The 27078-nt window shown below is 41.2% G+C and overlaps 1 protein-coding gene and 1 long non-coding RNA gene across 4 annotated transcripts in view; both read left to right on the top strand.

Moving 5' to 3' along the window:
- LOC311619937 overlaps positions 1–27078 on the top strand; it is a 342372-nt gene that overhangs the window by 227379 nt on the left and 87915 nt on the right. The window lies entirely within an intron of this gene.
- Positions 1–27078, top strand: part of B3GLCT (beta 3-glucosyltransferase) — a 142292-nt gene that overhangs the window by 27299 nt on the left and 87915 nt on the right. For all 3 annotated transcript variants that reach the window (XM_084878581.1, XM_084878582.1, XM_084878580.1), the window contains one exon: positions 17211–17320. In XM_084878581.1, coding sequence (XP_084734707.1) covers positions 17211–17320 — 110 coding nt within the window. The remainder of the gene's footprint in view (positions 1–17210; positions 17321–27078) is intronic.

Here is a 27078-nt window from a genome sequence, read left to right as displayed (position 1 = left end):
TTAAAATGCCAAAAATTAAAGGCAAAGGCAGCAAGATAAAAGCAACTTGTTATCTGCAAAGGAGCTCCCATAAGGCTGTCACCTGATTTTTCATCAGAAACTCTTTAGGCCAGAAAGGAATGGCTTGAAGTATACAAGGTAATGAAAAGCAAGGATCTGAAACCATGGTTACTATATCCAGCAAAACTATCATTCAAAATAGATGGTTAAATAAAGAGCTTCTCAGATGAAAAAAGGCTAAAGGAGTTTGTCAACACTAAACCAGCACTGAAATAAATGCAAAGGGACTGCTGTAATGAGAATAAATAGGGAGAGAGAGAAATCTCGGCATACAAAATTAAAATTGCAAAAAGTACCTATCAACAACTTCAAATGTAAATGGATTAAATGCTCCAATAAAAAGACATAGGGTAGCTGAATGGATCAAAAAACATGACCCAAATATATGCTGTCTTCAAGAGACCCACCTCAGAACAAAAGACTCACACAGGATGAGAGTGAGGGATGGAAATTTTTTTCCCCCATACAAATAAAAACAAATAAATGGTGGGGTAGCAATACTCATATCTGACAAAATAGATATCAAAATGAAGGCCATCATAAGATATAGCAAAGTTCACTACATAATATTAAAGGGATTGATCCAACAAGAGTATATAACCCTGGTAAACATATATGCACCCAATATAGGAGCACCTAAATATATATTAAAAAACAAACAAACAACCTCTAGAGGACTTTTTTAATAGAGAGATCGACAGCACTTCAGTTAAATTAGGGGACTTGGACACTCTGCTAACTTCACTGGATAGATCTTCTAGACAAAATAAATAAAAATAAATAAATCAAGGGAACAGTGACTCTAAATGACACACTGGAACAGATGGATTTAATTGACATTTATAGAAAATTTCATTCTAAAGGTGCAGAAAATATTCTTCTCAAGTACACATGGGCCATTCTAAAAGATAGACCATACATTAAGACACAAAATAAGTCTGTACAAGTTCGGAAATTGAAATCATATCAAGCATCTTCTCAGATCATAATGGAACGAAATTGGAAATCAACTATAGTAAAAACACTCAAAAACATACAAACACATGGAGGCTAAATAGCATGTTACTAAACAATGAATGCTTACCAATGAGATCAAGAAAGAAATTAAAAAAAAAACTTCCTGGAAATAAATGACAATGAACTCACAACTCAAAATATATGGGACACAGCAAAAGCAGTTCTGAGAGGCAAGTTCATAGCATTATAGGCATATCTCAAAAAATAAGAAAAATTAATAATAAACTACTTAACCTTATAACTTAAAGAATGAGAAAGCAATAAGAAAAGCCCAGAGTAAAAGGAAGAAAATAATAAAGATTAGAACAGAAATAAATGACATAAAGAATAAGAGGTGGTTCTTTAAAAAGATAAATGGGATTGATGAACCTTTAGCTAAACTCATCAAGAAACAGAGAGGACCCAAATAATTAAAACTAGAAACAAAAGGGTAAAGTAACAATTGACATCACAGAAATACAAAGAATTGTAAGAAAATATTATGAGCAACTATGTGCCAACAAGCTGGACAATGTGGATGAAATAGACAAATTTCTAGAGAGATACAATCTCCCAAAACTCAATCAGGTAGAATCAGAAAGCCTGAGTAGGCCAATAGCAATTGAGGATATTGAAATAATAATAACAACAACAATAATAATAAAAACCACACAAAAAACTCCAGCAAACAAAAGCCCTTTTCCAGACAGCTTCATAGGGGAGTTTTACCAAAGATTCAAAAAAGAACAAACACATATTCTCCTCAAATTATTCCAAAACAATCCAAGAGGAAGCAACACTTCTCAGTTCATTTTATGAGGTCAATCTTATCCTAATTGTAGATAACAACACTGCAAAACAAGAGAATTACAGGCCAGTATCTCTAATGATCATAGATGTTAAAATCCTCAACAAAATTTTAGCAAATTGGATACAGCAATATATTAAAAAAATCATATACCTGGACCAAGTGGGATTTATTTCAGGGATGCAAGGCTGGTACAATATTCACAAATCAATAAATGTAATATATCACATAAATTGAAAGACAAAAATCACATGATCAGAAAAATTATCAGACAAAACCCAACACCTATTTTTTTTTTTATAAAAATGCTCAGCAAAGTGGAAATAGAGGGATCATGCCTCAACATAATAAAGGCTGTATATGACAAACCTATAGCCAACATCATACTCAATAAGCAAAAACTTAAACTATTTCCCCTAAGTACAGGAATAAGATAGGAATCACTTTCACCATTCTTATTCAACGTAGTTTGGGAAGTCCTAGCCAGAGCAATCAGACAAGAAGAAGAAATAAAAGACATGTAAATCGAAAAAGAAGAAGAAAAACTGTCATTGTTTGCCAATGACATGATATTGTATGTAGAAAAACCTAAAGACTCCACCAAAACTCTACTAGATCTAATAATTGAATTCAGAAATGTAACAGGATACAAGCTTAACACCCAGAAATTGATGGCATTTTTATACTCCAATAGTCAATTCTCAGAGAATTTCATTTACCATAGCCACAAAAAGCAATCCCATTTAGCATAGGAACAACAACAGCAACAAAAAACTGAGATAACTAGGTATAAACTTATCCAAGGATGTAAATGACTTGTACTCAGAAAACTATAGGATGTTGAAAAAGAGATAAAGGAAGATATAAACAAGTGGAAGAAAATACTGTGTTCATGGATTGGCAGAATCAACATCATTAAAATGTCCATACTACCTAAAGCAATCTACAGATCAAATGCAAGCCCTATTAAATTATCAATGGCCAATTTAACAAATACTATTTAGAACAAATACTCCAAAGATTTATATAGAACCAAGAAAGGCCCTGAATTGCTGCAGCAATCTTGAGAAAGAAGAACAAAGTTGGAGGGATCACATTACCAGATATCCAGGTAAAAGACACTATAGTCAATACAGCCTGGTAAGAGCACAAGAACAGACATATAGATCAATGGAACAGAACAGAGACCCCAGAAATTGGCCCAATCCATTACACACAATTAATATTTGACAAAGGAGGCAAGAGCATATAATGCAGTCAAGATGGTCTCTTCAATAAATGGTGTTGGGAAATTGGACAGATACATGCAAAAACAAAACAAAACAAAAAACACAACAAAACACATACACAACAAAACCAAAACCAAAACAAACCCAAAAACCTAGACCACCAACTTACATACACAGAATAAACTCCAAATGGATAGAAGACTTAAATGTAAAATGTGAAACCATTAAAATCCTAGGAGAAACCATAGTCAGCAAAATCTCAAACATTTCTTGTTGTAATATGTTTACACATCTTTGAGGGCAAAGCAAACTAAGGAGAAAACCAACAAATGGGACTATCCTATTTAATAAAAGAGAAATATGCAAATTAACTGTCACTCCACAGCAAAAACGGTGGTGCCCATAGCCACAAAATGGTGGCACCCAGTCCTCTTAACCCCACCGGAGTTCCCAAGTCTGCCCAACTTTGGCAGTCCAGGGTGTCTAGGTGGGAGGTGCCCACCCCACATGCAGTGATCCCTGCCCAGTGGTGGCAGCCCAGGGTGTCCGGTTAGGAGGCACCAGCTCCCGGTGCAATCCCTGGCCAGTGGTGGCAGCATGGGCTGGGGTCTCAGGCCAGCAGGGCCTTGCACCCAAGCTGCCAGATCCCCTGGCTGTGGTGACAGCTTGAGTTGGGGTCTCAGAGCTAAAGGGCTGTGTACTCCCACTGTGCCATCTTCAGGGAAGCAGTGGCAGCCTGAGCTGGGGTAGTGCACCCCCACCGTGCTATCCCTGGCCAGGCTGAGATGGCAGTCTGCGGTGGGGTCTCAGCCTGGCCAGGGCACGATCCCCTTCCAGCAGTGGCAGCCTGGGGTCTCACCCATTGAGTCACAGCAGCCAGGCAGATATGGAGGAATCTTAAATGTTTCTTTTTTTATAATATATATTTATTAATTTTTTACAGAGAGGAAGGGGAAGGGATAGAGAGCTAAAATCATCTATGAGAGAGAAACATCGATCAGCTGCCTCCTGCACACTCCCCACTGGGTATGTGCCCCCAAATTCAGGTACATGAATCAAACCTGGGACCCTTGAGTCTGCAGGCCAATGCTCCATCCACTGAGCCAAACCAGTCAGGACTGTCCAATATGCTAAAGAAAAAACCCTATCTAATAAAGAGGGAATATGCAAGGGAGGGCATTTGGGATGACTGGGGTGTCAGGGGAGGACAGTTGGGGATGATTGGTCTGGCAGGGGAGCAGTTAGGTGTTGATGAGGCTGGCAGGGGAGAGTGGTTAGGGAGTAATCAGGCTGGCAGGCAGAGCGGTTAGGGGCAATCAGGAAGGCAGATGGGTGAATAGTTGGGAGCCAGCAGTCCTAGATTGTGAGAGGGTGCAGGTTGGGCTGAGAGACTCCCTACCCCCGTGCATGAATTTTGTGCACCGGGCCTCTAGTATCAAAATAAAAAGCTTTTGCACAGCAAAAGAAACCATCAACAAAATGAAAAGGGAGACTACTGTATGGGAGAATATATTTGGCAATGATACATCTGATAAAGGATTAATATCCAAAATATATAAGCAACTCATACACCTTAACAAAAGGAAGACAATCAATTAAAAAATGGGCAAAGCACCTAAATAGACACTTCTCCATACAGATAGCCAAGAGACATGAAAAATGCTCAAAGTCAGTTATCATCAGAGAGATGCAATTTAAAATGACAATGAGGTATTACCTCATACTTGTCAGAGTAGCTACCATCAACAAATCAACGAATGACAAGTGCTGGCAAGGATATGGGGAAAAGGGAATCCTGGTACACTGCTGGTAGGAATGCAGACTGGTGCAGCTACTATGGAATAAAAAAATGGAGTTTCCTAAAAAAATTAAATATGGAACTTTCATTTGACCCAGTGATCCCATTTCTAGAAATATATTATAAGAAACCCAAAACACCAATTAGAAAGAATGTATGCACCCCTATGTTCATAGCAGCACAATCTACAATAGATAAGATCTGGAAACAGCCCAAGTGCCCATCAGTAGATGAGTGGATTAAAAAGGTGTGGTACATTTATATCATGGAATACTATGCAGCAATAAAAAGGATCTCTTATCCTTTGAGACAGCATGAATGAACCTGGAGAGTATTATGCTAATGATATAAGCCAGTCAGAGAAAGGGAAGTATCACATGATCTCACTCATATGTGAAATCTAATGAACAAAATAAACTGATGTACAAAATAGATCCAGAGACATAGAAGCATGGAACAGACTGTTGAATCTCAAAGGGAAAGTGGCGTTGGGTGTATGATTGGGAGGAGATCAACCAAAGAACTTGTATGCAAATATGCATAATCCATGGACACAGACAATAGGCTGGTGAAGACTTGGGGTGGGTGATGGGGGAGGGCTATAGTGGTTCAAGGGGAGAAAAAAATGGGATATCTATAATATTTTCTACAGTATAGATAAACAAAAGAAAATATTTAGTGATTTACAGAACAGTGGGGATTTACAGAACAGCAGAGATTTAAGCACATAGGCTATTTTCAGCACTAATCTGTGCTAACCTGGTTCTTTTCTGGAAGGGGCTATGGCCGAATGGCATGGAGATGATTTTCTGTCATTATTATCAGGATTTTAGAAATTGGGAGCACCCTTCCTTTTTTGCCTAAATACATGTAACTCCCACATAAGTATCCTAGTCCTTAGTCATGCCTAACTGTGAGGGTCTTAAATTACCCTAAGAAGAGATGGGGACGCTGTCCTAAGGACATGCAAAGAACAGAGGGGAGGACTGTGAAGGTTTGGGTCCCACTGTCTGGGGCCCCAGGCAGTTCCCGTGCCTGTTTCAAGTGTCAGAGTTATTGATCTGGAGTCCTCTGAGTGAAGCCTGTAAATCCTTCATGATCTGATCTGGCTGAGGCAGCCTCCCTCTCTAACTTTATCACTGATTCTTCCTGCATCCTGTCCTCAGAAGTGCCTGTCACACTTCCTCGTCACCCACTCAGGGATGCTACAGATACAAGGCCGCTGTGGTTCAGTAATAACCACACTGTCCTCTCTGCTGCTGATCTGGAACTCGCTGAGCCTAAGCCTGCAGAAAATGGCTCTTTTTAACGGAAGCTGGAAACACCTGCTCCAGAAGCTCTCCTTGCAGTGGCTCCCATGCCTCTGTGTTCTCACAGCACCCCATGCGGGTTCTGGCTTTGCCCTTACGACTTTGTGGTATGATGGCCTAATTCCTTTTTTTTTTAAAAATTATTTTTATTTTTAAAATGTAAGTATAGATAGCATACAACATTATGTTACTACATTACTTTCAGGTGTACAAAGTACAATAGTTATTTGATATTTATATACCTTACAGTGTGGACCCCACCTAATTTGGGCAATCATCTGTCCAGTGCAGACTATCACAATATTACTATGTTCCCTTCACCTTTTTTTTTTTTTTTTTTTTTTACCCACCTTCCCACCCCCCTCTTCTCTGGCAACAATACCTTTGGTCTCTGTTTCTATAAGTGTGTTTTTGTTTTGTTTTGTTCTTTTAGATTCCACATATGAATAAAATTATATGGTATTTGTCTTTCTCTGACTGACTTATTTCACTTAGCATAATACCCTCTAGGTTCATCCATGTTGTTGCAGTTGGTAATATTTCATTTTTATATATGACCAAGTAATATTCCATTGTACCACATCTCTCGTCTATTGATGGACACCTAAGTTGCTTCTATATCTTGGAAATCCTATATAATAAAAGCCTAATATACTAAGTGTCCCGTCGTCTGGTTGGCCGCTCAACCAAAGTGAGTATGCTAATGATATTCTAAGGCCACTCGACTGCTCGCTGTGATGTGTACTGACCACCAGGTGGTAGACAGTCAATTAGTAGGTTAGCTTGCTGGTGGGGTCTGGCCGATAGGGACTGAGCGAGATGGACCGGACATGCCCTGGAGCCCTCCTGCATCCCTCCCCAGCCCCTATCGTGCATCAGTGGGGGGTCCCTCAGCCTGGCCTGTGCCCTCTCACAATTCAGGACCCCTTTGGTGATGTCATAGGCCTGGTTTGGGCCTAATAACGGATTGACTGGTTGCTATGATGTGCACTGACCACCAGTGGGCAGACGTTCAGTGCAACAGCTGTACCCTGCTGGTCAGTGTGCTCCCACAGGGGGAGTACTGCTCATCCAGAAGCTGGGCTCACGGCCAGCCAGCACAGTGGTGATGGTGGGAGCGGGCCTAAGCTGTCAGTAAGACATCCCCCGAGGGCTTCTGGATGGTGAGAGGGCACATGCTAGGCTGAGGGACCACCTCCTCAAGTGCACGAATTTCATGCCCTGGGTTTCTAGTTGTAAATAATGCTGCAATAAACATAAGGGTATATAAATCTTTTCAAATTAATGTTTTGGGTTTCTTTGGATAAATACCCAGAAGTAGAATTCCTGGGTCCTATGGTAGTTCTATTTTTAGTTTTTTGAGGAAAATTCATACCATTTTCCACAGTGGCTGCTCCAATCTGCAGTTGACCAACAGTACACTGGACCATGCTGACATGGATCTTTGCACTTCATAGATAATCAGCGATGTTTGCTAAATAAGTGCACATAGCACGCAAGGTTGAAACACATGGAACAGGAAGGAGATGCTTTTTTAGCAGAAAAACATACAGCCTAGCTAGCATGGCTCAGTGGTTGAGCTTCGACCTATATACCAGGAGATCATGGTTTGATTCCTGGTCAGGGCATATCCTTGGGTTGCAGGCTTGATCCCTGGTAGGGGGTGTGCTGAAGGCAGCCGATCCATGATTCTCTATTATCATTGATGTTTCTCTCTCCTTCTGCCTTCCTCTCTGAAACCAATAAAAATATATTTAAAAATGAACATGCACATGACCCAAATATGTAAGAGAAAATTTTTTATTTTTCTTCTTACAAAGCCATTTCTCTGTGTTGGACAAGCTGAAAACAGTGAGAGCTCTGCTGGTCTGGCAGAAGTGGTGGGAGTTGGTTTCTGTGGTGAGTGTAGCATTAGCCTTTGACAGATGGATCTGCTCTCTTAAAAATTTCATCGTCAATTATTTTGTACATATAAAAAGCTACACAGAATAATGTAATGAACATCCATGAACCTATCTCCTAGCTTAAGAAATAAAATGTTACTAACACAACTGAAGCCTTTGAACCATTACCTAGGCATGTTGTTTATCATTCTCAAGTAACCTTAACCTCACATCAGATATACGTACCTATAGATGCATACTATGTAGCACATATCCACTTTATGTGTTTATGTTTTTATAAACCATTGATTTATATAATTATTCCTTTGTGCTTTTTTCAGTATTCTATCTGTACAGTTCATCTACAGTATCTGTCTGGGTTGACGCCCATAGAGCTAGTTAATTTTTATTATTGAATTGTTTTCCAATTTGTGTATCTTGTTAGTGCATACGTGAGTTTCTTCCAGTGTTTTCTTTTTACATATCCTGCTGGGCACATTCCTGCTATAGACCCCCTTACACATGAGGGAGAGTTTCTCAATGTGGTGAATAGCAATAGAATTCTGGGTTATGGGAATGTGTATCCTCAACTTTATTAATTTTTGCAAAATTTCTCTGAAGTTTTTCTTAAATTCTTCACAAACGTAAATCCTTATAACTTCTCTTTTAATATGTTGCTTCTTGTTAATGTTTCAGGTGTAGTGGATAGAAGATTACATTTTAATTGAAATAGAAAATACCATGTAAGCCCTTCAGTGTCCAATTCCTAGAGTTAAGAGCTGACTTAAAGTAGAGATTAATATGTAGAATCTTCATTTTTATATACACTCTTACCAGAGTACATGAGGTCATATTCAATAGGTTGTTCAGCATTTCCTTTTAAATTTTGAATTGAGTTTTAAACAAAGAACATTTGCTATTATTTTTAGAACCAAATGCCTTATTGTGGAGCTGTTTATTATATTAATATTTGTGGAGTAAATGAATGGGATTATGGAACTGAACATTAGAACAATAACATATCCTATCTAATAAAGATGGAATATGCAAATTGACTGTCACTCCATGACAAAGATGGAGGCACCCACAGCCAATAAGGAGGGAATATGCAAATAGACACAACAGAGATGGTGGTGGCCAGGCCGGGATGCTTGTGTCATCACTATGGTGACAAAGCAGGCATTCCGCCCTGCACCAACTGCTCTGGGCCTCTGGGCAGCATGTGTGTGTGTGCAGGTGTGGAGCGGCCAGGGTGGGGCAGGTTGCCTGCTATGAGGGGGAGTGGAGGGAGCTACACGAGGGCGGCAGGGCTAGAGCGAAGGTGAAGGCAACTCCGGCCGGAACAAAGGCTGAAGGCGGCTCCAGCTGGAGTGAAGGCAGAAGGCAACAGCTAGAGCGAAGGCCCGGGTCCTGGGTGCCGAGGGAAGCTGGTGCCGGCAGCCAGAGGAAGGAAGGCCTATCAGTACGAATCTTCATGCGTTGGGCCTCTAGTAGTGCAATAAAATTAAAACCAAATTAGTGTTCCTAAGTCAGATGTTAAAGGGAGGATGGTTCCCACATTCATTTGTTGTAAACCTAGCTGGAGGCTACAATTTATGTGACATCTGCTTTTTGCCAACACTGCTGTCTGGTGGCAGGGTGCTGACATAGTGGCAGTTTCTATTTGCTTCTTTATTTCAAGCTTAGAATAGGAGGAGGCCAATGTGCTTCTCTACAGTGGGACCTGAACTACCATCTCTGCTCAGGACCACCTCTGATAGTCCTTCTGGTCAGCTGGGCAAGTCATTCCAGGGGTTCTGCCCTGCTGGCCATTGTAGAAAGCCAGCTGCCTTTAGCTGAGTCTTTAGGGGATTGGCAGATTCTGTCTGTGTTGTCATAGGTGAACTTTTTTTTAAAAAATTAATTTTATTTTATTGTTTAAGGTATTGCAAATAGTATTAGTATAAATCTCTCTTTCTCTCTCCTCCCCTAATGACCTTCCCCCAGTCTCCCCTACCCCCTGGCACTTGCCCTTGTCCCCCTGCCCCCAATGTCTTGTGTCTCTTGGTTGTGCTTATATGCATGCATACAAGTCCTTTGGTTGATCTCTTACACCCCAACTCTCCCCTACCTTCCCACTGTTCTATGCTTCTTTGCCTCTGTTTTTTTCAACAATTTGAATGTTCTTTATTATCCATAAATGAGTGAGATCATGTGGTATTTATCTTTCACTGACTGGCTTATTTCACTTAGCATAATGCTCTCCAGTTCTATTCATGCTGTTGCAAATGGAAAGAATTTCTTCCTTTTTACAGTAGCATAGTACTCCATTGTGTAGATGTACCACAGTTTTCCTTTTTTTTCTTTAATTTTTTTTATTGTTTAAAGTATTACATATAGTAGTACATATATCTCCATTTTTTCTCCATTGACCTTCCCCTAGTCTCCCCTGACCCCTGTCACATGCCCTCATGTGTCTTGTGTCCATTGGCTGTGCTTATATGAATGCATACAAGTCCTTTGGTTGATCTCTTTCCTCCCCTCCCCAACACTTTCAGCCTTCCTGCTGCAATTTGACAGTCTGTTCAGTGCTTTACTGCCTCTGTATCATCTTTTTGTTCATCAGGTTATAATGCTCTTTATTTTATATAAATGAGTGAGATCATGTGGTATTTTTTTTTCATTGACAGTCTTATTTCATTTAACATAACGCTCTCCAGGTCCATCCATGCTGCTTCAAATGGTAAAAGTTTCTTCTTTTTTATTGTAGTGTATCAATAGTATTCCATTGTGTAGATGTAGTTTTCTAATCCACTCATCTGCTGATGGGCATTTAGGCTGTTTCCAAATCTTAGCTGTGAATTGTGCTGCTATGAACATAGGGGTGCATATATCCTTTCTGATCTGTGTTTCTAGTTTCTTGGGATATATTCCTAGAAGTGGGATTACTGGGTCGAATGGAAGTTCCATTTTCAGTTTTTTGAGGAAACTCCATACCATTCTCCTCAGTGGCTGCACCAGTCTGCATTCCCACCAGCAGTGCATGAGGGTTCTTTTTCCTCTGCATACTCGCCAGCACCAGCACTTGTTGTTTGTTGATTTGTTGACGATTGCCATTCTGACAGGTGTGAGATGGTACCACATTGTCGTTTTTATTTGCATCTCTGGGATAATTAGTGACTGAGCATTTTTCATATGTCTCTTGGCCTTCCTTCTGTCTTCTCTCAAAAAGATTCTACTTAGGTCCGTTGCCCATTTTATCATTGGATCATTTATCTTCCTTTTATTAAGTTGCATAAATTCCCTGTAGATGTTGGAGATTAAACCTTTATCAGTGATAACTTTTGCAAATATGTTCTCCCATGCAGTGGGCTTTCTTGTTGTTTTGTTGATGGTTTCTTTTGCTGTACAAAAGCTTTTTATTTTTATGTAGTCCAATTTATTTTCTCTTTAATTTGCATTGCTCTAGGAGTGGTATTAGTGAAGAAATTGCTTCGGCATATGTCTGAGATTTCTCTGCCTGTGGATTTCTCTAGTATTTTTCTGGTTTCCATCTTATGTTTAAGTCCTTTATTCATTTTGAGCTTATTTTTGTGTATGGTGTAAATTAATGGCCTAGTTTCTTTCTTTCTTTCTTTCTTTTTTTTTTTCTTTTTTTTTTTTTTTTTGCATGTATCTGTTCAATTTTCCCAACAACATTTATTGAAGAGACTGTCTTGACTCCATTGTATATTTGTGCCTCCTTTGTCAAATATATAAGTATTGCTACCCCAGGTTTTTGTTTTTGTTTGTTTGTTTGTTTTTTCATTTCCATTTGCCTGGAAAACCTTTTTCCATCCTTTCAACCGCAGTCTGTGTGCATCTTTTTTCTGAGGTAGGTTTCTTGTAGACAGCAGATATATGGGTCTTGTTTTCTTATCCAATCCGTTACCCTATATCTTTTGATTGGGGCATTTACCCATTTACATTTAAAGTTATTATTGATAGGTACTTATTTGGTGCCATTATTATTCTTTACCCCTGTGTTCTTTCTTATTTTTTTACAACAGACCCTTTAGCATTTCTTGCATTGCTGGTTTGGTGGTAATAAATTCCCTTGGTCCTTTTTTGTCTGGGAAGCTCTTGATTTCACCTTCAATTTTGATTGATAGCCTTGCTGGGTACAGTATTCTTGGATTCAGACCCTTCCTTTCATGACTTTGTATATTTCATTTCATTCCCATCTGGCCTGATGAGTTTCTGTTGAGAAATCAGTTGTTAGTCTGATGGGGGTTCCTTTGTCTTTCTGTCTCTCTCTGGTTGCTTTTAAGATTCTTTCTTTGTCGTTGGTGTTTGCCAATTTAATTATAGTGTGCTTTGGTGTCGGTCTTTTGGGCTTCATTTCCTTGGGACTCTGTGAGCTTCTTAGATTTGTGTGGGTTTTTTTCTTCCCTATATCAGGGAAGTTTTCTGCCATTATTTCTTCAAACGTGTTTTCTATTCCTTGCTCAGTTTCCTTATTATATGGATGTTGGTTTTTTTTTTTTTTTTTTGGTATTGCCCCAAAATTCCCTTAGACTCTCCTCCTGCCTTTTAATTTTTTTTTTCTAGAAGCTGCTCTACTTGGGTATTTTCTCCCACCTTGTCTTCTAGCTCACTGATGTGGCCCGCTGCTTTTTCTAGTCTACTCTTGATGCTTTCTATTGAGTTCTTTATAGTAGCGATGTCATTTTTCATTTCTTCTTGGTTCTTCTTAATTTCCTTTTGGTTCTTCCTCATATTGTTGAATTTGTCTTCCATTCTTTTCAGCCACCTTATGAACATTTCTCTGAATTCGTTCTCTATTATTGTTTGCCTATATTTTGTTTAATTCCTTTTCTGTTGATGCCTGATTTTCTTTCATATGCAGCCTGTTTCTTTGTCTTCCCATGGTGTCTCTTGTCTAGATGTCTGGTTATGTAGTTCTCTCTCTCTTGTGTTGATTTAAAGGCACAAAATACAACACAACCTTGTACAACACACAAGGCACTGAACAGAAACATATTCATGATATTAATAACCCCCAATAAAGGTGACCACCATAGAAAGACAAATTAGAGGATAGGAGAGAAAGAAGAGGAAAAAGAAAGAAAGAAAAAAAAAAAAAAAAGGAGTGCCAAAATGTAATTGGGAGAAGGAAAAAAAAAGTAAGAGAGAAAAGAAAGAAACTAAGAAAGAAAGGGAAACAAACTATATATACGGGGAGAAAACTCCAAGAGAACAGCCACTAATCTCAGCAAATGCCAGCAACAAGTACCTGGAGATTAATACAAACTACAAACAACAACTAATATCAAGGGAGGCAAGGGGAAACAGAAACAAAAAATAAAGAAAAACAAGGCAAACAAAAAAATCAATCAAACAAAAAAGAATAAGCAAAACAATCTCACAAAAAAGCTTAAAGAATCGATATAATCAACATTCAAACAAACAACAACATAAGGACAGAGAGAAAAACAATTTTTTGGATAGTTAAGACAGAGAAGACAGATGTGTGTGTGGACTTGGAGCAGGGGATTGGAAATTAGATATTTAAGTAGGGTGAAATTTTAACAGGGGGTAAACAGAAAGAATTGGGAAAACCTAAAGCAGGAAAAGGGTAAGAGAAACAGTATACCAAAAGGGGAAAAGTTAGGAAGAGAGTGATGGCAGAAAAGTAGAGTTTAGATAGAGTAAAACGATGCTAAAGGAAAGAGGAAATGTAGAATGTAGAATACCTTTCCCAAAGTAAAATAAAGAGAAAATAAAATGATACTTAAAAAAAGGTAAAATAGTAGTAGTAATAATACTGATAGAAAATAACAATGTAATAATTAAAAAGATAAAATCAGATGAGGAAAAAAGAAAATAATTAGTTTCTTAAGTAAAACATGAAAAAATAAATAAAAAGTAAGAAAATAAAATGTGCAGTAATGAAGATCATTCACTTCCTCTATTGTTCTGTTTGACAGGCCTACTTCCCAGTCAGGACAATATGGTAGATCCCTGTGTTCCACTGCTCCTCAGTGTTGTAAGCCAGTCCTGGTTTTTAAGTAGACATTGTCTTAATTATTCATATTCCTTTATTTTTGATTACACAAGAATCAATTTTTGATTTAACCCCTGGGTGACAGTGTTTCTGGATTGACTTCTGGATCTATTGTATAATATATGGCCTCTCTAGCCTGTGTTTAGATCCTTCTTTCCCTGTGGCACTCAATACCGGTTTGTGGGAGTGGGCTGCCTCAGAGCTGGCTCTCCAATGGTCACTCCCTGCTCCGATCCCCAGGTTCCAGAAAAACAACTTTCCCCTGCAGTCTCCCAGGGTGTTCCCAACTGGGTGGTCCTACGTATTGGGGTTAGTAATCAGAAGCAAGTATTGGAAGAAGAAAGAGCCCAAGTATGCGAGCAATGGGGCTGCAGGGAAGTCTGCACAGTCCCCTTTCCCATTTGGGTCTAAGCAGCTGGCACACTTTTATGATTTCTAGGCTATCCTTTTGCGTCAGAACAAAATGGGTTGCTTTTTAGAGAATGCTTCTGTTAGCAGCTCTGAGGACCCCTTCCACATTCACAGATCACGCCAGTCCCAATAGCCACAGACTTTTCTAGGCACAGACTTCCCCGGTCCTCCAGCTCCCACAGTGCGTGAATTTCTCTCTCCCGCTAGGACTAGACACCTCACCTTACCCTAGGCAAAATCTGACCTTTCCATGGTGGAGTGTAGAGCTCCTCTGAATCCACGTGTTTGCACCAATTGGGGACTGGTGGTCTGGGGCTTGCAGCTCTTCAGTGGTTGCCATAAAATTCACTTTCCCCTCCAAGATGGTGTGGTCTCCGCGTCCAAGCCTGTGGCTCCGGGAGGGGACCCAGCAGCAGTGGGGGTGCCCGGTCAGGGGAACCCTGTCCAGCAGTCCCCCACCTTCTCCTGGAGTTTTGCTGTCCCTTAACTCATCAACAAACACTCCCCATGAGACCCTCAGCTTTTCTTTCTTTCTGCTCCAGGAGAAGGCTTGGTACCCATCTGTCTATTCCACCACCATTTTACTGACCCCCTGAAGTTCTATTTTTCAAGATGGTGGGGTCTCTGTGCCTGCGCTGGCCACCCCCAGAGTGTCTGCATGATTTTGCCATCTGAGACTGCCCAGTTTGGCAGCCCCTTGGATGATCTTCAGGATCTAACTGGCCCTAGATCACCCACATACACCGTACACATTCATGCATTCTCTCACGCTCTGTCCCTCCCTACCTTCTTGCCGGTTGCCATCTTCCATAGGTGAGCTTTTATGCAACAGTTTTCACTAAAGCTAGCTTCTGTGGAACTGTGGCTGTTTTCCTGGAGAGTACACTCAGTTCTGGCTTGTGAGATAGGGCTGGAGTGACTGAGTTATTTATTTATAAACTCATGGGATATATGCAATTACCATTGAATGTTAGGGCCAGCCTTAACAGTCTTGAGGTAGTGTGTTAATTTGCTAGGGCTATATAAACAAAGTGCTACAAATTATATGGTTCAAACAATAGAATGTTGTCTCATTGTTCTGGAGGCTGGGCATAAAAATCAAGGTGTCAGCAAGATTGGTTTCTTTCTTCCAAGGTCTCTGTCTTTGGTGTGTAGATGGCTATCTTCTTCCTATGTCTTCACATCAGCTTTCCTCTGTGTGTCTATGTCCACAGTTCCTTGTTCTATAAGACACCAAATATATTAGATCAAGACTATACTTTAACTTGATCTCTATAAAGACCAAGTTCCAAATAAGGTCACATTCTCAGATCCTGGGGGTTACACTTCAATCTAAGAAGTTTGGGGACACAATTCAACCCATAACAGGTAACAGCACAGTGTAGGATTATGTGTGAATTGTTAAAAAGCTACTTGCAAACAAGAGTTTCAGCTTCTAGGGAGGTAGTGTTCTAGACGTTTTTACACTTTTCTGTGTTTACAGTCATTCTTTTTGACAGAGGCAGGACACTTCCATAGTTGGTTACATTGAGTTGGTCTAGTACAGTGAGCTTATTTATTTTCTAACTTCTGGGAAATAAATTTTGGAGATCAACTTCAATCACTAGAATCCTATCTAATAAGAATAATATTCAAATTAACCATCACTGAGCTACACCCACAAGTCACGCCCACAAGCCAATCAGGAGCAAGTATGCAAATTAACCTGAGATGGCTGTGACCCTGGAGAGAGCAGGAAGGAGGGTTGGGTTTCCCCAGCGATGGAGGAAGCCAAGCTTTCTGTACACCCTGGCCGGATCAGGCCTCCGCTTAAGGCTACAAAGTTTCAGTTATAGAAGATAAATAAATTCAGATCCCAGGGCCTCAGCTTGGGTCACCAGGGGTTGTGGCCAGCCTGCAAACTACCACAGACCCCTCACCCAGGCCACCCCACGCCCAAAGGGAGCCCCCACTCTTCAGGGAAAACCAGCTGGCCCCTACCTATGCACCAGGCTTCTCTCCTATCTAATAAAAGAATAATATGCAAATTGACCATCACTCCAACACACAAGATGGGTGCCTCCATGTGGTCAAAGGTCCTGTCCCCATGTGGACATTAGATGGCCACCACAACATGACCAGCAGGGGAGGGAAGTTGGGAGGGACCAGGCCTGCAAAGGAGGGAGTTGGGAGACCAGGCCTGTAAGGGAGGGCAGTTGGGGGGACCCAGGCCTGCAGGGGAGAGAAGTTTGGGGGCACCAGTCCTGTAGGGGAGGGCAGTTAGGGGTGATTAGGCTTACAGAGGAGGGCAGTTAGGGTTGACCAGGCCTTCAGGGGAGGGCATTTAGGGGCAAACAGTATGGCAGGGGAATGGTGAGGGGGTGATCAGGTTGGCAGGCAGAAGCGGTTAGATGCAATCAGGAAGGCAGGCAGGTGAGCAGTTGGAAGCCAGCATTTTGGTTTGTGAGAGGGGGTCCCAGATCAAGAGTGTGTAGGCTGGGCTGAGGGACACCACCCTCCCTCTCCCTCTCCTCCCCCGTGCATGAATTTTGTGCACTGGACCTCTAGTTATATGTAAATTGAGTTTTCCCTTTAAGAGTTTATTTACTGAAGGCTTATAATGTAGCAGGCAAAGAGTTTAAACTTGTTTTCAAGATCATTTCAGTTGTCAAAAAGTAAATACCTGAAAGCTTTTTCTTTTTTGGTTCTAGATTTGAAAGGAATTGTGTTTGTCATCCAGAGTCAAAGTAATTCTTTTCATGTAAAAAGAGCAGAAGAGTTAAGAAAAAGCATCTTACAGCAAGCTGCAGATCTTACCCAGGTATGTCAAAATAGCTTAGGATGTCTGGTAATTATCTATTGATTGATAAGTTTATGTTTTCCAAAGCTCTTGGTCTATAAAGAATCAATTTTATTTAGATGAGAATAACTCTTCTGACTTGTTTTGCTTATTTAATATTGACTACGTTTAAAATGTGCTAGTTAATTACTAATGCTCAAAGCCTCATAGTCTAAATTATTATATAAATTTTTTAAATTTAGGATAATTATTTACTCGTATATGACTATTGCAGTTTTGTAATAAAGTATGATACAAAATAAATAACTTCTTTAAAGCAAAGCTTAAAACAGTAGAGATAATGTTCAAAATTTTGGTAGCAAGTTCTAAGGAAATTATCATATTGAAACAAATTTAAATTAACCTCAATGTGATGTTTTCTCTGTGAGTTTCTTAATCTGTTTTTAATAAGACATTATTAATTGAACTTTTGATTTGATTAAAATGTATTTTCTGAGAAGAATCATGGAGAGAAAGATTGACATATGTAGGTACATTTTGATAAAGTTTAAAATAGCATGAACTGAATTTAATGCTGGAGATTTGGGGAAAGGAAAATCTGCTTTCTTGTGCTGCCATATAGGTGCTTTCCTCTTTGGCCAAGCGAAAAAAGTTCCTCTATTCCTGCTACTTTATACTACAAAAATACTACAGAATTGTTTAAACCTGGAGAGTTTAGCTCAGTGATTTGAGCGTTGGCCCACAGATCTCAGACCCGCAGACCTCGGGTTCGACTCGTGTACCTTAGTTGCAGGTTCCCCAGCCCCAGTAGGGACGCATGTGGGAGGCAGCCAATTGCTGTGTCTCTCTCACATGGATGTTTCTCTCTCTCTCCCCCTCTGCCATCCCTTCTACTCTCTCTAGAAATCAATGGAAAAACAACGTAGAGTAAGGATTAAGAAAAAAAAAGTGCTTGTTGCAGAATTCTGACAGGAGATGTATGTTTGATGGATTGCTATCCTGTTGGTGGGGGCTGGGAATTAGAGGGTTGGACATAGCAGTGGAAAAATTAGCCACGTTAGTGAGATTGAAGGCTGAGATTAAGGTTTATTGTGCTTTATCTTGAAATGCTTTACATATAAAATGTATCCAGCCTCTCCACATCCTTGCAAGGACAGGTCCTTGGCTCCCCTGCTTTGAGTATCACACTTTCTAAGGGGGAGGAAACAATTGCCTGGTGTGTGTGTGTGTGTGTGTGTGTGTGTGTGTGTGTGATTGGAGTAGGAGCAGCTTGATGAGTTTGAAATTCTTCTTTATCTGGAAACCAAGCTTTTAGAGATTTCCTTCTATAAATCTGTTATGATTTCATCAGAGAGCAGACATGCTGCCTTCTAGACTGGCTGGGTATCTTCCTCTTGCTCCGTGGAGGCCCGTGCGGAGTGGACAAAGGAGGCCACTGTGGGGATGAAGGTGGTCAGTAGACCCCATACACCCTCTGTGGATCTCTGCAAGTATTAAGGAATGTAGCTCCATTGAGCTGTAGCAATTACCCCCAAATCAGTAATCAGGGATGAGGTGCTAGGAAAAGATGATCTCACAATTAAGTGAATCTTTGAGAGACAATATGGAAAAGAACCAGAAAATCCATTCGCACGTACACAGAACAATGACTTAAGGAAGCTGGAGGTTTTCATCCTCTCCCAAACAGTGCAGCTGTGGGTGGGCCAGCAGCAGGCAGCTCTTCTCCAGCGTCTTCCATCTCATTACTTTATCATGGGCTAAGGCCGTGTTCGGCAAACTGGCTCTCAAACCACATGCAGCTCTTTGGCCCCTTGAGTGTGGCTCTTCCACAAAATACCACGGCCTGGCCGAGTCTATTTTGAAGAAGTGGCATTAGAAGAAGTTTAAGTTGGAACACTTTGGCTCTCAAAAAGAAATTTCAATCGTTGTGCTGTTGATATTTGGCTCTGCTGACTAATGAGTTTGCTGACCTCTGGGATAAGGTGTCCCCATCTGCACCATGGAAGCTGACTCCTCACCACTGCATCTGTATGCCAGTGTGTGGAGGGCAAGTGGCTTTCTTCTGAGGCTGTGACCTGACATACCATTGTCGAGAATATAATCACCTGCACATACCTTGGCTGGGAAAGGTCATATCTAATTGGGTGCCTTGGAAACAGACAAACTTAAGGGATTCTACTCACTAAACAGAAGAAGATAGGAATAGAGATTCAGACAAATTGATATCTCTGCTAAATTCTGGATTTTATTTACATTAGGGACTTGCCTAGTCTATGGAGGAATTTATCTGTGAACCTCTCATTTCTCGGTCTTGACAGAGCTACTGTGGGCAAAGTACTGGGTATTCAGCAAGCCAAGGTCCTTGTATTGGAAGAACCCACAGTCCAGCAGAGGAGACGGGTCCCTGAATGGGCAGTTTTAAGGCAGAGTGGCAGTGCAGACACAGAAAGACATGGTTCTGCTTATATGTGGTATCCAAAATAGTAAATTCATAGAATCAAAGACCGAAGGGTTTAACCAGGGGCAGTGGCTGGGAGGGCGAATGAGGAGTTATCAGCAGGCATAAAGTTTTAGTTAAGTCAGATGGATAAGCTCCAGAGATCCTAATTACAAATTTGTCCTTTTAGCCAACAGTCTTCTGTTGTATGCCTAACTTTGTTAAGAGGATCTGAGAGCTCATATTAAATAAAATATTCGTAGTAGGTAGGTTGGGAGAGGGTGGGAGAGGGAGGGCTCTCAAGGTGGACAGCAGGTAAAGGCAGCCAGGTGAGAAGCAGCAGCATGGTGTGTGCGGACCCTGCCTGTCGCCCTGGGTGGATGTAAAGGGGGAGGTGGGCGTGTAGGCAGCCGGCCTGGCGGGGACACGGGCCTGGCCACAGAGGTGCTGTGTGTCCTTGTGGACCCACGCCTTTCTCTGGGCTTTACTGGCACTCCGAGAGATTTCTGTGATGCCCTCCTGGCAGCAGGTATAGGAGTGACCCCTAGTCCCTGTGCTAACGGTATTCCCTGTTGAGAATTACTGTTAGGGAGAGTATCTAGAGTGTTGACCTGCTCAGATTTTCACTGGTGGCTGTGAGGAGGGCAGCTTTAAGAGAGCCAAGAGTGGAGTGGGAGCCTAATTCTAAGGCCCTTGGACTCATCCAGAGCAGTGCTGGCCACAGAGGGAGCACAGACTCTGTTTCATCACAGGCAGTTTAAGGAGCACTGGACTGAGGTGAGGGGTGGCAGGGGGGAACATGGGGCCAGAATTGGAGGAGATTGGGCCAGTCACAATCTCCTACTCGTGCCCTAATGTCAGCAGGTGTCCCACCCCCTGTTTTCTTGTTGCCGGTGCCACTGTTACTGTTGTTATTTTTAATTATTATTAAAAAACATACAACATAACATTTGTCATCTTAATCATTTTTAAGTATACCATATTATAGTGCAAAGAACCTTTATGTTGTACAACCCATTTCCAGTACTTTTTAACCTTCCCAACTGAAACTCTGCCCCCTTTCTTCAGCCCCAGCACCCACCATCTTTTCTGTCTTTATGGATCTGACTTCTATAGGGACCTCTTATAAATAGAATCATACACTTCTTGTGATTGGCTTCTTTCACTCAGCATAATGGCCTCCAGGCCCGTCCATCCTCAAGGTTGTAGCCTGTGGCTGCATGTTGTTATCACTTTTTTCCCCCCTGTGAACTTTCTTCCATGAACTTCCTCCTAAGTCCTGCTGGTAAAGTCGGTGCTCATTTGAGGCCCCATGTGGGCACCCTGTGTGTCCTTGGTCCTCTAGGGCACTGTCCTGCCCTTAGAGTCAAAAGGAAGGAAGATCCCACTGTATCCCCCAGGGCACCTAGTATAATGCCAAACACAGCATCAGCAACTGTATTGTCATTGATGCGTTTTCCTCAGCTTCGAAAATATAGAGAACAGCTTTGTTCATCAGAAATAGTTAACTTTTCTTGCACTTTATTCTGTGCTTATTTAGTTTGTGTGCATATGCTTAATGTTATTGTCCTTGACATTTACGACAGCCTGTTTTGTAAGTGACCCAGATGACCACTAGGTGGCAATATTGGTTTTACATTTAAAGACATAATTAAGTAATCTCATTAGTAAACCCCTGTCCCCAGCATTTAATTTCTGTGATAATAAATGGGATATGGACTAAAGCAGTAAGAGAGCCTCCCTTTAATAATAAGATAGAACAATTTTCTTATCCTGAAATTCTTTCCTTGGACAGAAGCCAGCCACTAATGTCCAAGTGTAGTCAAGACCTAACGTTGATAGGTTCTTGGGGACTGTGACTTTAAGAGAAGCCACATTTAATGAAACCAGTTTCACCCTAGGCTAATTGGTAGAAGTAAGTGTTATGTCTCTATGGCATATTTCTGGTCATAAAAACATCACCAAACTTTTAAATAAAGACCCCAAACTCTTCCAATACTGAAATCAAAAAAGATGAATAAAATGAGGTAGTGATTTTTCAACCTGCTTTTTCTAGTTCTGGGTCACAGGTGGCCAGAGCCTGTTTCAGCAGCTTACTGCACAAGGTGGGACCCACGCTGGACAAGATGCCCTTCCATTGTGACCCTGCATTCACACCCACACCCACACCCACACCCACACCCACACCCACACCCACACTCCTTCAGACTGGGACAATGTTGACACGTCAGCTAACCAAGCTTGCACATCTTTGGGATGTGGGAGGAAACTGAAAGACAAGGAGAAAACCCACGAAACATGGGGAGAATATATCAACTCTACATAGACAGTAGCCCTGATGGGAATCAATTATTTTCCTCATCAGTGTTATAACAAAATAACATTGAATGAATGATGTTAGTTGAGGACCTGTTGTAATTATGACAAAACTTTAATCCTTGAATTTAATTTACTTGCAAGATCCAGAGTGTCCTGTTATGATTTAGATCATTTTATGTTTAGGTTAACAGGTCTTTTGGTAGTTAAAATGGCCAGAAAGATTTTGGAGTGGGCAACTAAACTTAATACTGGTTTGTTTTATTCTCTTTATATAATTTTTATGCTAAATACTAGTGGCCTGGTACACAAAATTCATGCTGGAGGGAGTGGTGTTCCTCAGTCCAGCCTGCATCCTCTCAATCTGGAACCCTCAGAGGATGTCAGATGGCAGTTTAATATCCCTTTCATGATCTGGGACTGCTGGCTCCTAACTGCTCGCCTGACTGCCTGATTGCCACTCTACACTCTGCCTGCCAGCCCGATCACCCCCAATTGTGCCACCCTTCTGGCCTGATCATCCCTAACTGACTCCCTGTCAGCCTGATTGCCCCCCAACTGCCCCTAATGGCCTGATTGCTCCCAACTGCACCCCCCTGCCAACCTGCTCACCCTCAACTGCGCCCCCCTGCTAGCCTGCTTGCCCCCAACTGCTCCCCCCTTGCTGGCCTGCTCTCCCCAACTATCTCCCCTGCCAGCCTGATTGCTCCCAACTATCTCCCCTGCCAGCCTGATTGCTCCCAACTATCTCCCCTGCCAGCCTGATCCCCTCCAACTGCCCCCCTGCCAGCCTGCTTGCCCCCAACTGCCCTTTCTTCCGCTAGCCTTATCACCCCTAACCACCTCTGCTTTGACCCTGCCACCATGACTTTGTCCGGAAGTTCTCCTAGTCTAATTAGCAAATTACCCTTTTATTAGTATAGATGTGATTAAAAGTTGAATTTATCTCATGTATAGAATTTTAGAGATTCAAAGATTGTTGATTACTAACTTAGGATCTCCAGACAATACTTGGGGCAACAATGAGATACTCTGATCTAGAACTACATGAAACTAGAAAAGATGAACTAACTACAGAGAACTAGATGCTGAGATACACAAAACTAGGGAGGCAAAGTCCCTCTAAGAGGCAGCTGTGGCTCCCCAGTTAAAACTTAATTGGAACTTGTTTTTGGGAAATTTACATATTCTTTAGGAAGAATGGACAGCTCATTCAGGAGCCATTGAAACAGATTCTGGCTGAAACTGGTTTGGCTCAGTGGTAGAGCATCGGTCTGTGGACTGAAAGGTCCCAGGTTTGATTCCAGTCAGGGGCATGTACGTTGGTTGAGGGCACATTTCCGGTAGGGGGTGTGCAAGAGGCAGCTGGTCGATGTTTCTCTCATCTACGTTTCTAGCTCTCTATCTCTCTCCCTTCCTCTCTGTAAAAAATCAATAAAATATATTTAAAAATAAAGAAAAAGAAACAGAGAAACAGATTCTGAGGTGGAAGATGTCAGGACGTCCCCAGCACTGTGGTGGGGAGTATTCTGGCTCCTTTAAAAGACACTCCCAAGAGTGGGCAGGTATGTGATGGACCTCTAATGGAATAGGCTGTCCCCTGGGACCTGAACCAAAGTCTTCAGGTGGTAACTTTTTCCACTGATTAACCCACCATGAGCAGTCACAAAAGTGGTTTAGAGAGGGAGGAACTCACAGTAAGTTTTATCATTTGAATATTTATCTTATAGCACTAAATATTTATTACTCCCATCTGATCAGATGTCTAGAATTGCTATTTATTTACTCATTGCTTTTTGTCAGGTTGCACTTGACTTCAATATCTGCCCAAGCAATTAAGGAGCAAGAATGAAATACATCTGCTTTTAGCTGTTCTTTCTGATTTGGCAAGTAATTACCTGTGCTTATGTTGCCTCAAGGTGTTAAAATGTGATCTTATTAAAAATACAAACATTGCTCTGGCCAGTGTTGCTAAGTAGTTAGAACTTTGGCCTGAGCATCAAAGCATCTTGGGTTCAATTCCCAGTCAAGTACACATACCTCAGTTGCTGTTTCATTCCTCAATCCCAGGGTGCATGTGGGAGGCAACCAATTGATGTGTCTCTCTCTCATGGGTATCTCTCTTTCTCTCTCTCTTCTCCTCACCCCTCCCTTCTACTTCCTCTAAAAATCAATGGGAAATATGTTCAGATGAGGATTGACAACAACAACAACAACAACAAACACAAACATTTTTTATCCTTAGAATGCTTAAATATACAACTTTAAAAAAAAATCCCACTTTCAATGTGAAATTTAATATTTTACTTAGAGCCATTACAAGAGTGGTGTAACTATTTCTTTTGTTTTCTGAAATCCTATATAATAAAGAGGTAATATGCAAATTGACCACCACACCCTTGCACAAGATGGCCACCCCCATGAGGTCACAAGATGGCTACCACAAGATGGCTGGCAGGGGCGGGCAGTTGGGAACAACCAGGCCAGCAGGGGAGTGGTTAGGGGATGATCAGGTTGGCAGGCAGAAGCAGTTAGGGGCAATCAGGCAGGTAGACAGGCAAGCTGTTGGGAGCCAGCAGTCCTGGATTGTGAGAGGGATCCCAGATTGGAAAGGGTGCAGGCTGGGCTGAGGGACAACCAATGCATGAATTTTGTGCACCAGGCCTCTAGTAATTGAATAATTGGGGTCCTTGTTAGTTGTCACTTCCATCTTCAGATTTTTTTTAAAAAAAACTTTTCGGGCCTGTTCTTTTTTAAAAAAATCTTTGTTGTTAAGATTATTATAGATGTCCCTCTTTTTTCCCCTCCACCCCAGGTCCTTGCCACCCTATTGTCTGTGTTCTTAGGTACTGCATACATACATATAAGATTTTTGTCTAATCTTTTCCTACACCCCACAGCCCTTTCCCTCTGAGAATCGTTAGTCTGTTCCATCTCCATGCCCCGGTATATACTCCATTCACCAGTTTATTCTGTTCATCAGATTTTTTATTTATTTGATTTTTAGATTCACTTGATAGATATGTATTTGATTGTCACTTTGTTGTTTATAACTTTTTATATTTACCTTTTTCTTCTTAAAAAATACCCTTCAGCATTTCATATACTACTGGCTTGGTGGTGATGAACTCCTTTAGCTTTTTCTTGTATGTGAAGCTCTTTATCTGATCTTCAATTCTAAATGATAGCTTTTCTGGGTAGGGTATTTTTGGTTGTAGGTTCTTGCTATTCATCACTTTGAATATTTCTTTGCTACTCTCTTATGGCCTGCATAGTTTTTGTTGAGAAATCAGCTGATAGTCATATGGATACTCCCTTGTAGGTAACTGTTGTTTTTTTTTTTTCTTTTCTTTTTTTTCTTGCTGCTTTTGACATTCTCTCTTTGTCTTTTGCAGTTGTCATTTTAATTATGATGTGTCTTGGTGTGGTCCCCTTTGGATTCTTCTCGTTTGGGGTTCTTTGGGCTTCCTGGGCTTTTAAGTCTATTTCTTTTACCAGTGCTCGCTTTGGCAGCACATATACTAAAATTGGAACTATTTCTTTTACCAGGTAGGGTTAGTTTTCTGTCATTGTTTTTTCAAATAGGTTTTCAATATTTTGCTCTCTCTTTTCTTCTGGCACTCCCATAATTAGGATGTTGGTATGTTTGAAGTTGTCCTAGAGTCTCCTTACACTGTGTTCATATTTTTGAATTCTTTTTTCTTTCTATTTTTCTGGTTGGGTGTTTTTTGCTTTCTCGTATTTCATATCATTGACTTGATTCTTGGGCTCCTCTAGTCTACTGTTGAATCCCTGTATATTATTCTTTTTTTTTTTTTTTCAATATATTCCTTCATTGATTTTCTACAGAGAGGAAGGGAGAGAGATAGAGAGCTAGAAATATCGATGAGAGAGAGTCATCGATCAGCTGCCTCTTGCACACCCCCTACTGGTGATGTACCCGCAACCAAGGTACATGCCCTTGACTGGAATCGAACCCGGGACCTTTCAGTCCGCAGGCCGACACTCTATCCATTGAGCCAAACCAGTTTCGGCTATATATTATTCTTTATTTCAGTCAATGTAAGCTTAATTTCTGACTGGTCCTTTCCCTTTTTTTTTTTAATTTCTCACTAAGATCCTTGAAGGTCCTTGTAGATAGGGTCCTTGTAGATTTTTGGAAGATTCTTGAGTAACCTTTAACTGTGGTTTTGAACTCTGTATCCAGTAGTTTGCTTTCTTCCATTTCTTTCATTTGTGATATGTTTCTTTGTCTCCACATTTTGGCTGCTTCCCTGTGTTTGTTTCTATGTATTGGATAGCTGCTAAGACTCCTTGAGCTGATAGAGTAGTGTAGTAGGTGTTCTATAGGGCCAAGTGGCTCACCCTTTCCAATCATCTGTGGTGGACACTCTTGGTGCACCCCTTTGGGGGCTGTATACACAGCCTTTTTAAAAAAAAAATATTATTATTTTATTGATTTTTTACAGAGAGGAATGGAGAGAGAGAGAGAGTTAGAAACGTCGATGAGAGAGAAACATTGACCAGCTGCCTCTTGCACACCCCCTACTGGGGATGTGCCCACAACCAAGGTACATGCCCTTGACTGGAATCGAACCTGGGACCCTTCAGTCCACAGACCGACGCTCCACCACTGAGCCAAACCGGTTTCGCCACACAGTCTTGTTGTAGTTGAGCTTTGATTGCTGATGGCATCACTGGGAGGAATTGACCTCTAGGTCAATTGGCTGTGGTGACCAGCTACAACTGCAGTGGGTGAGCCGCTGTTTAGGAGATACCTTTATGGGGCTGGACTTGCTTCAGTGGGGCTTTGGTGCTCACTGAGTCTGCCCCTTGAGTGTGTCACTTATGGATGTGAAGAGTTGTAATCTGGTATGACCACTGGGTACACTGGCTCTTGGATCTCAAGGAGGTGTAAAGTCAACCACTGCCTGGGGCCACCTAGCAGGAGCTACAGAGAGAACTGCAGATTTCTCCACTTTGTATCAGGTTTGGAAGTGCCCAGACAAGGCCCAGCTGTGAAGCA

Source organism: Pipistrellus hanaki (assembly GCF_964339955.1).
Source record: "Pipistrellus hanaki genome assembly, chromosome: 3".
NCBI classification, from domain to species: domain Eukaryota; kingdom Metazoa; phylum Chordata; class Mammalia; order Chiroptera; family Vespertilionidae; genus Pipistrellus; species Pipistrellus hanaki.
This window is presented reverse-complemented; position numbering and strand designations above follow the sequence as displayed.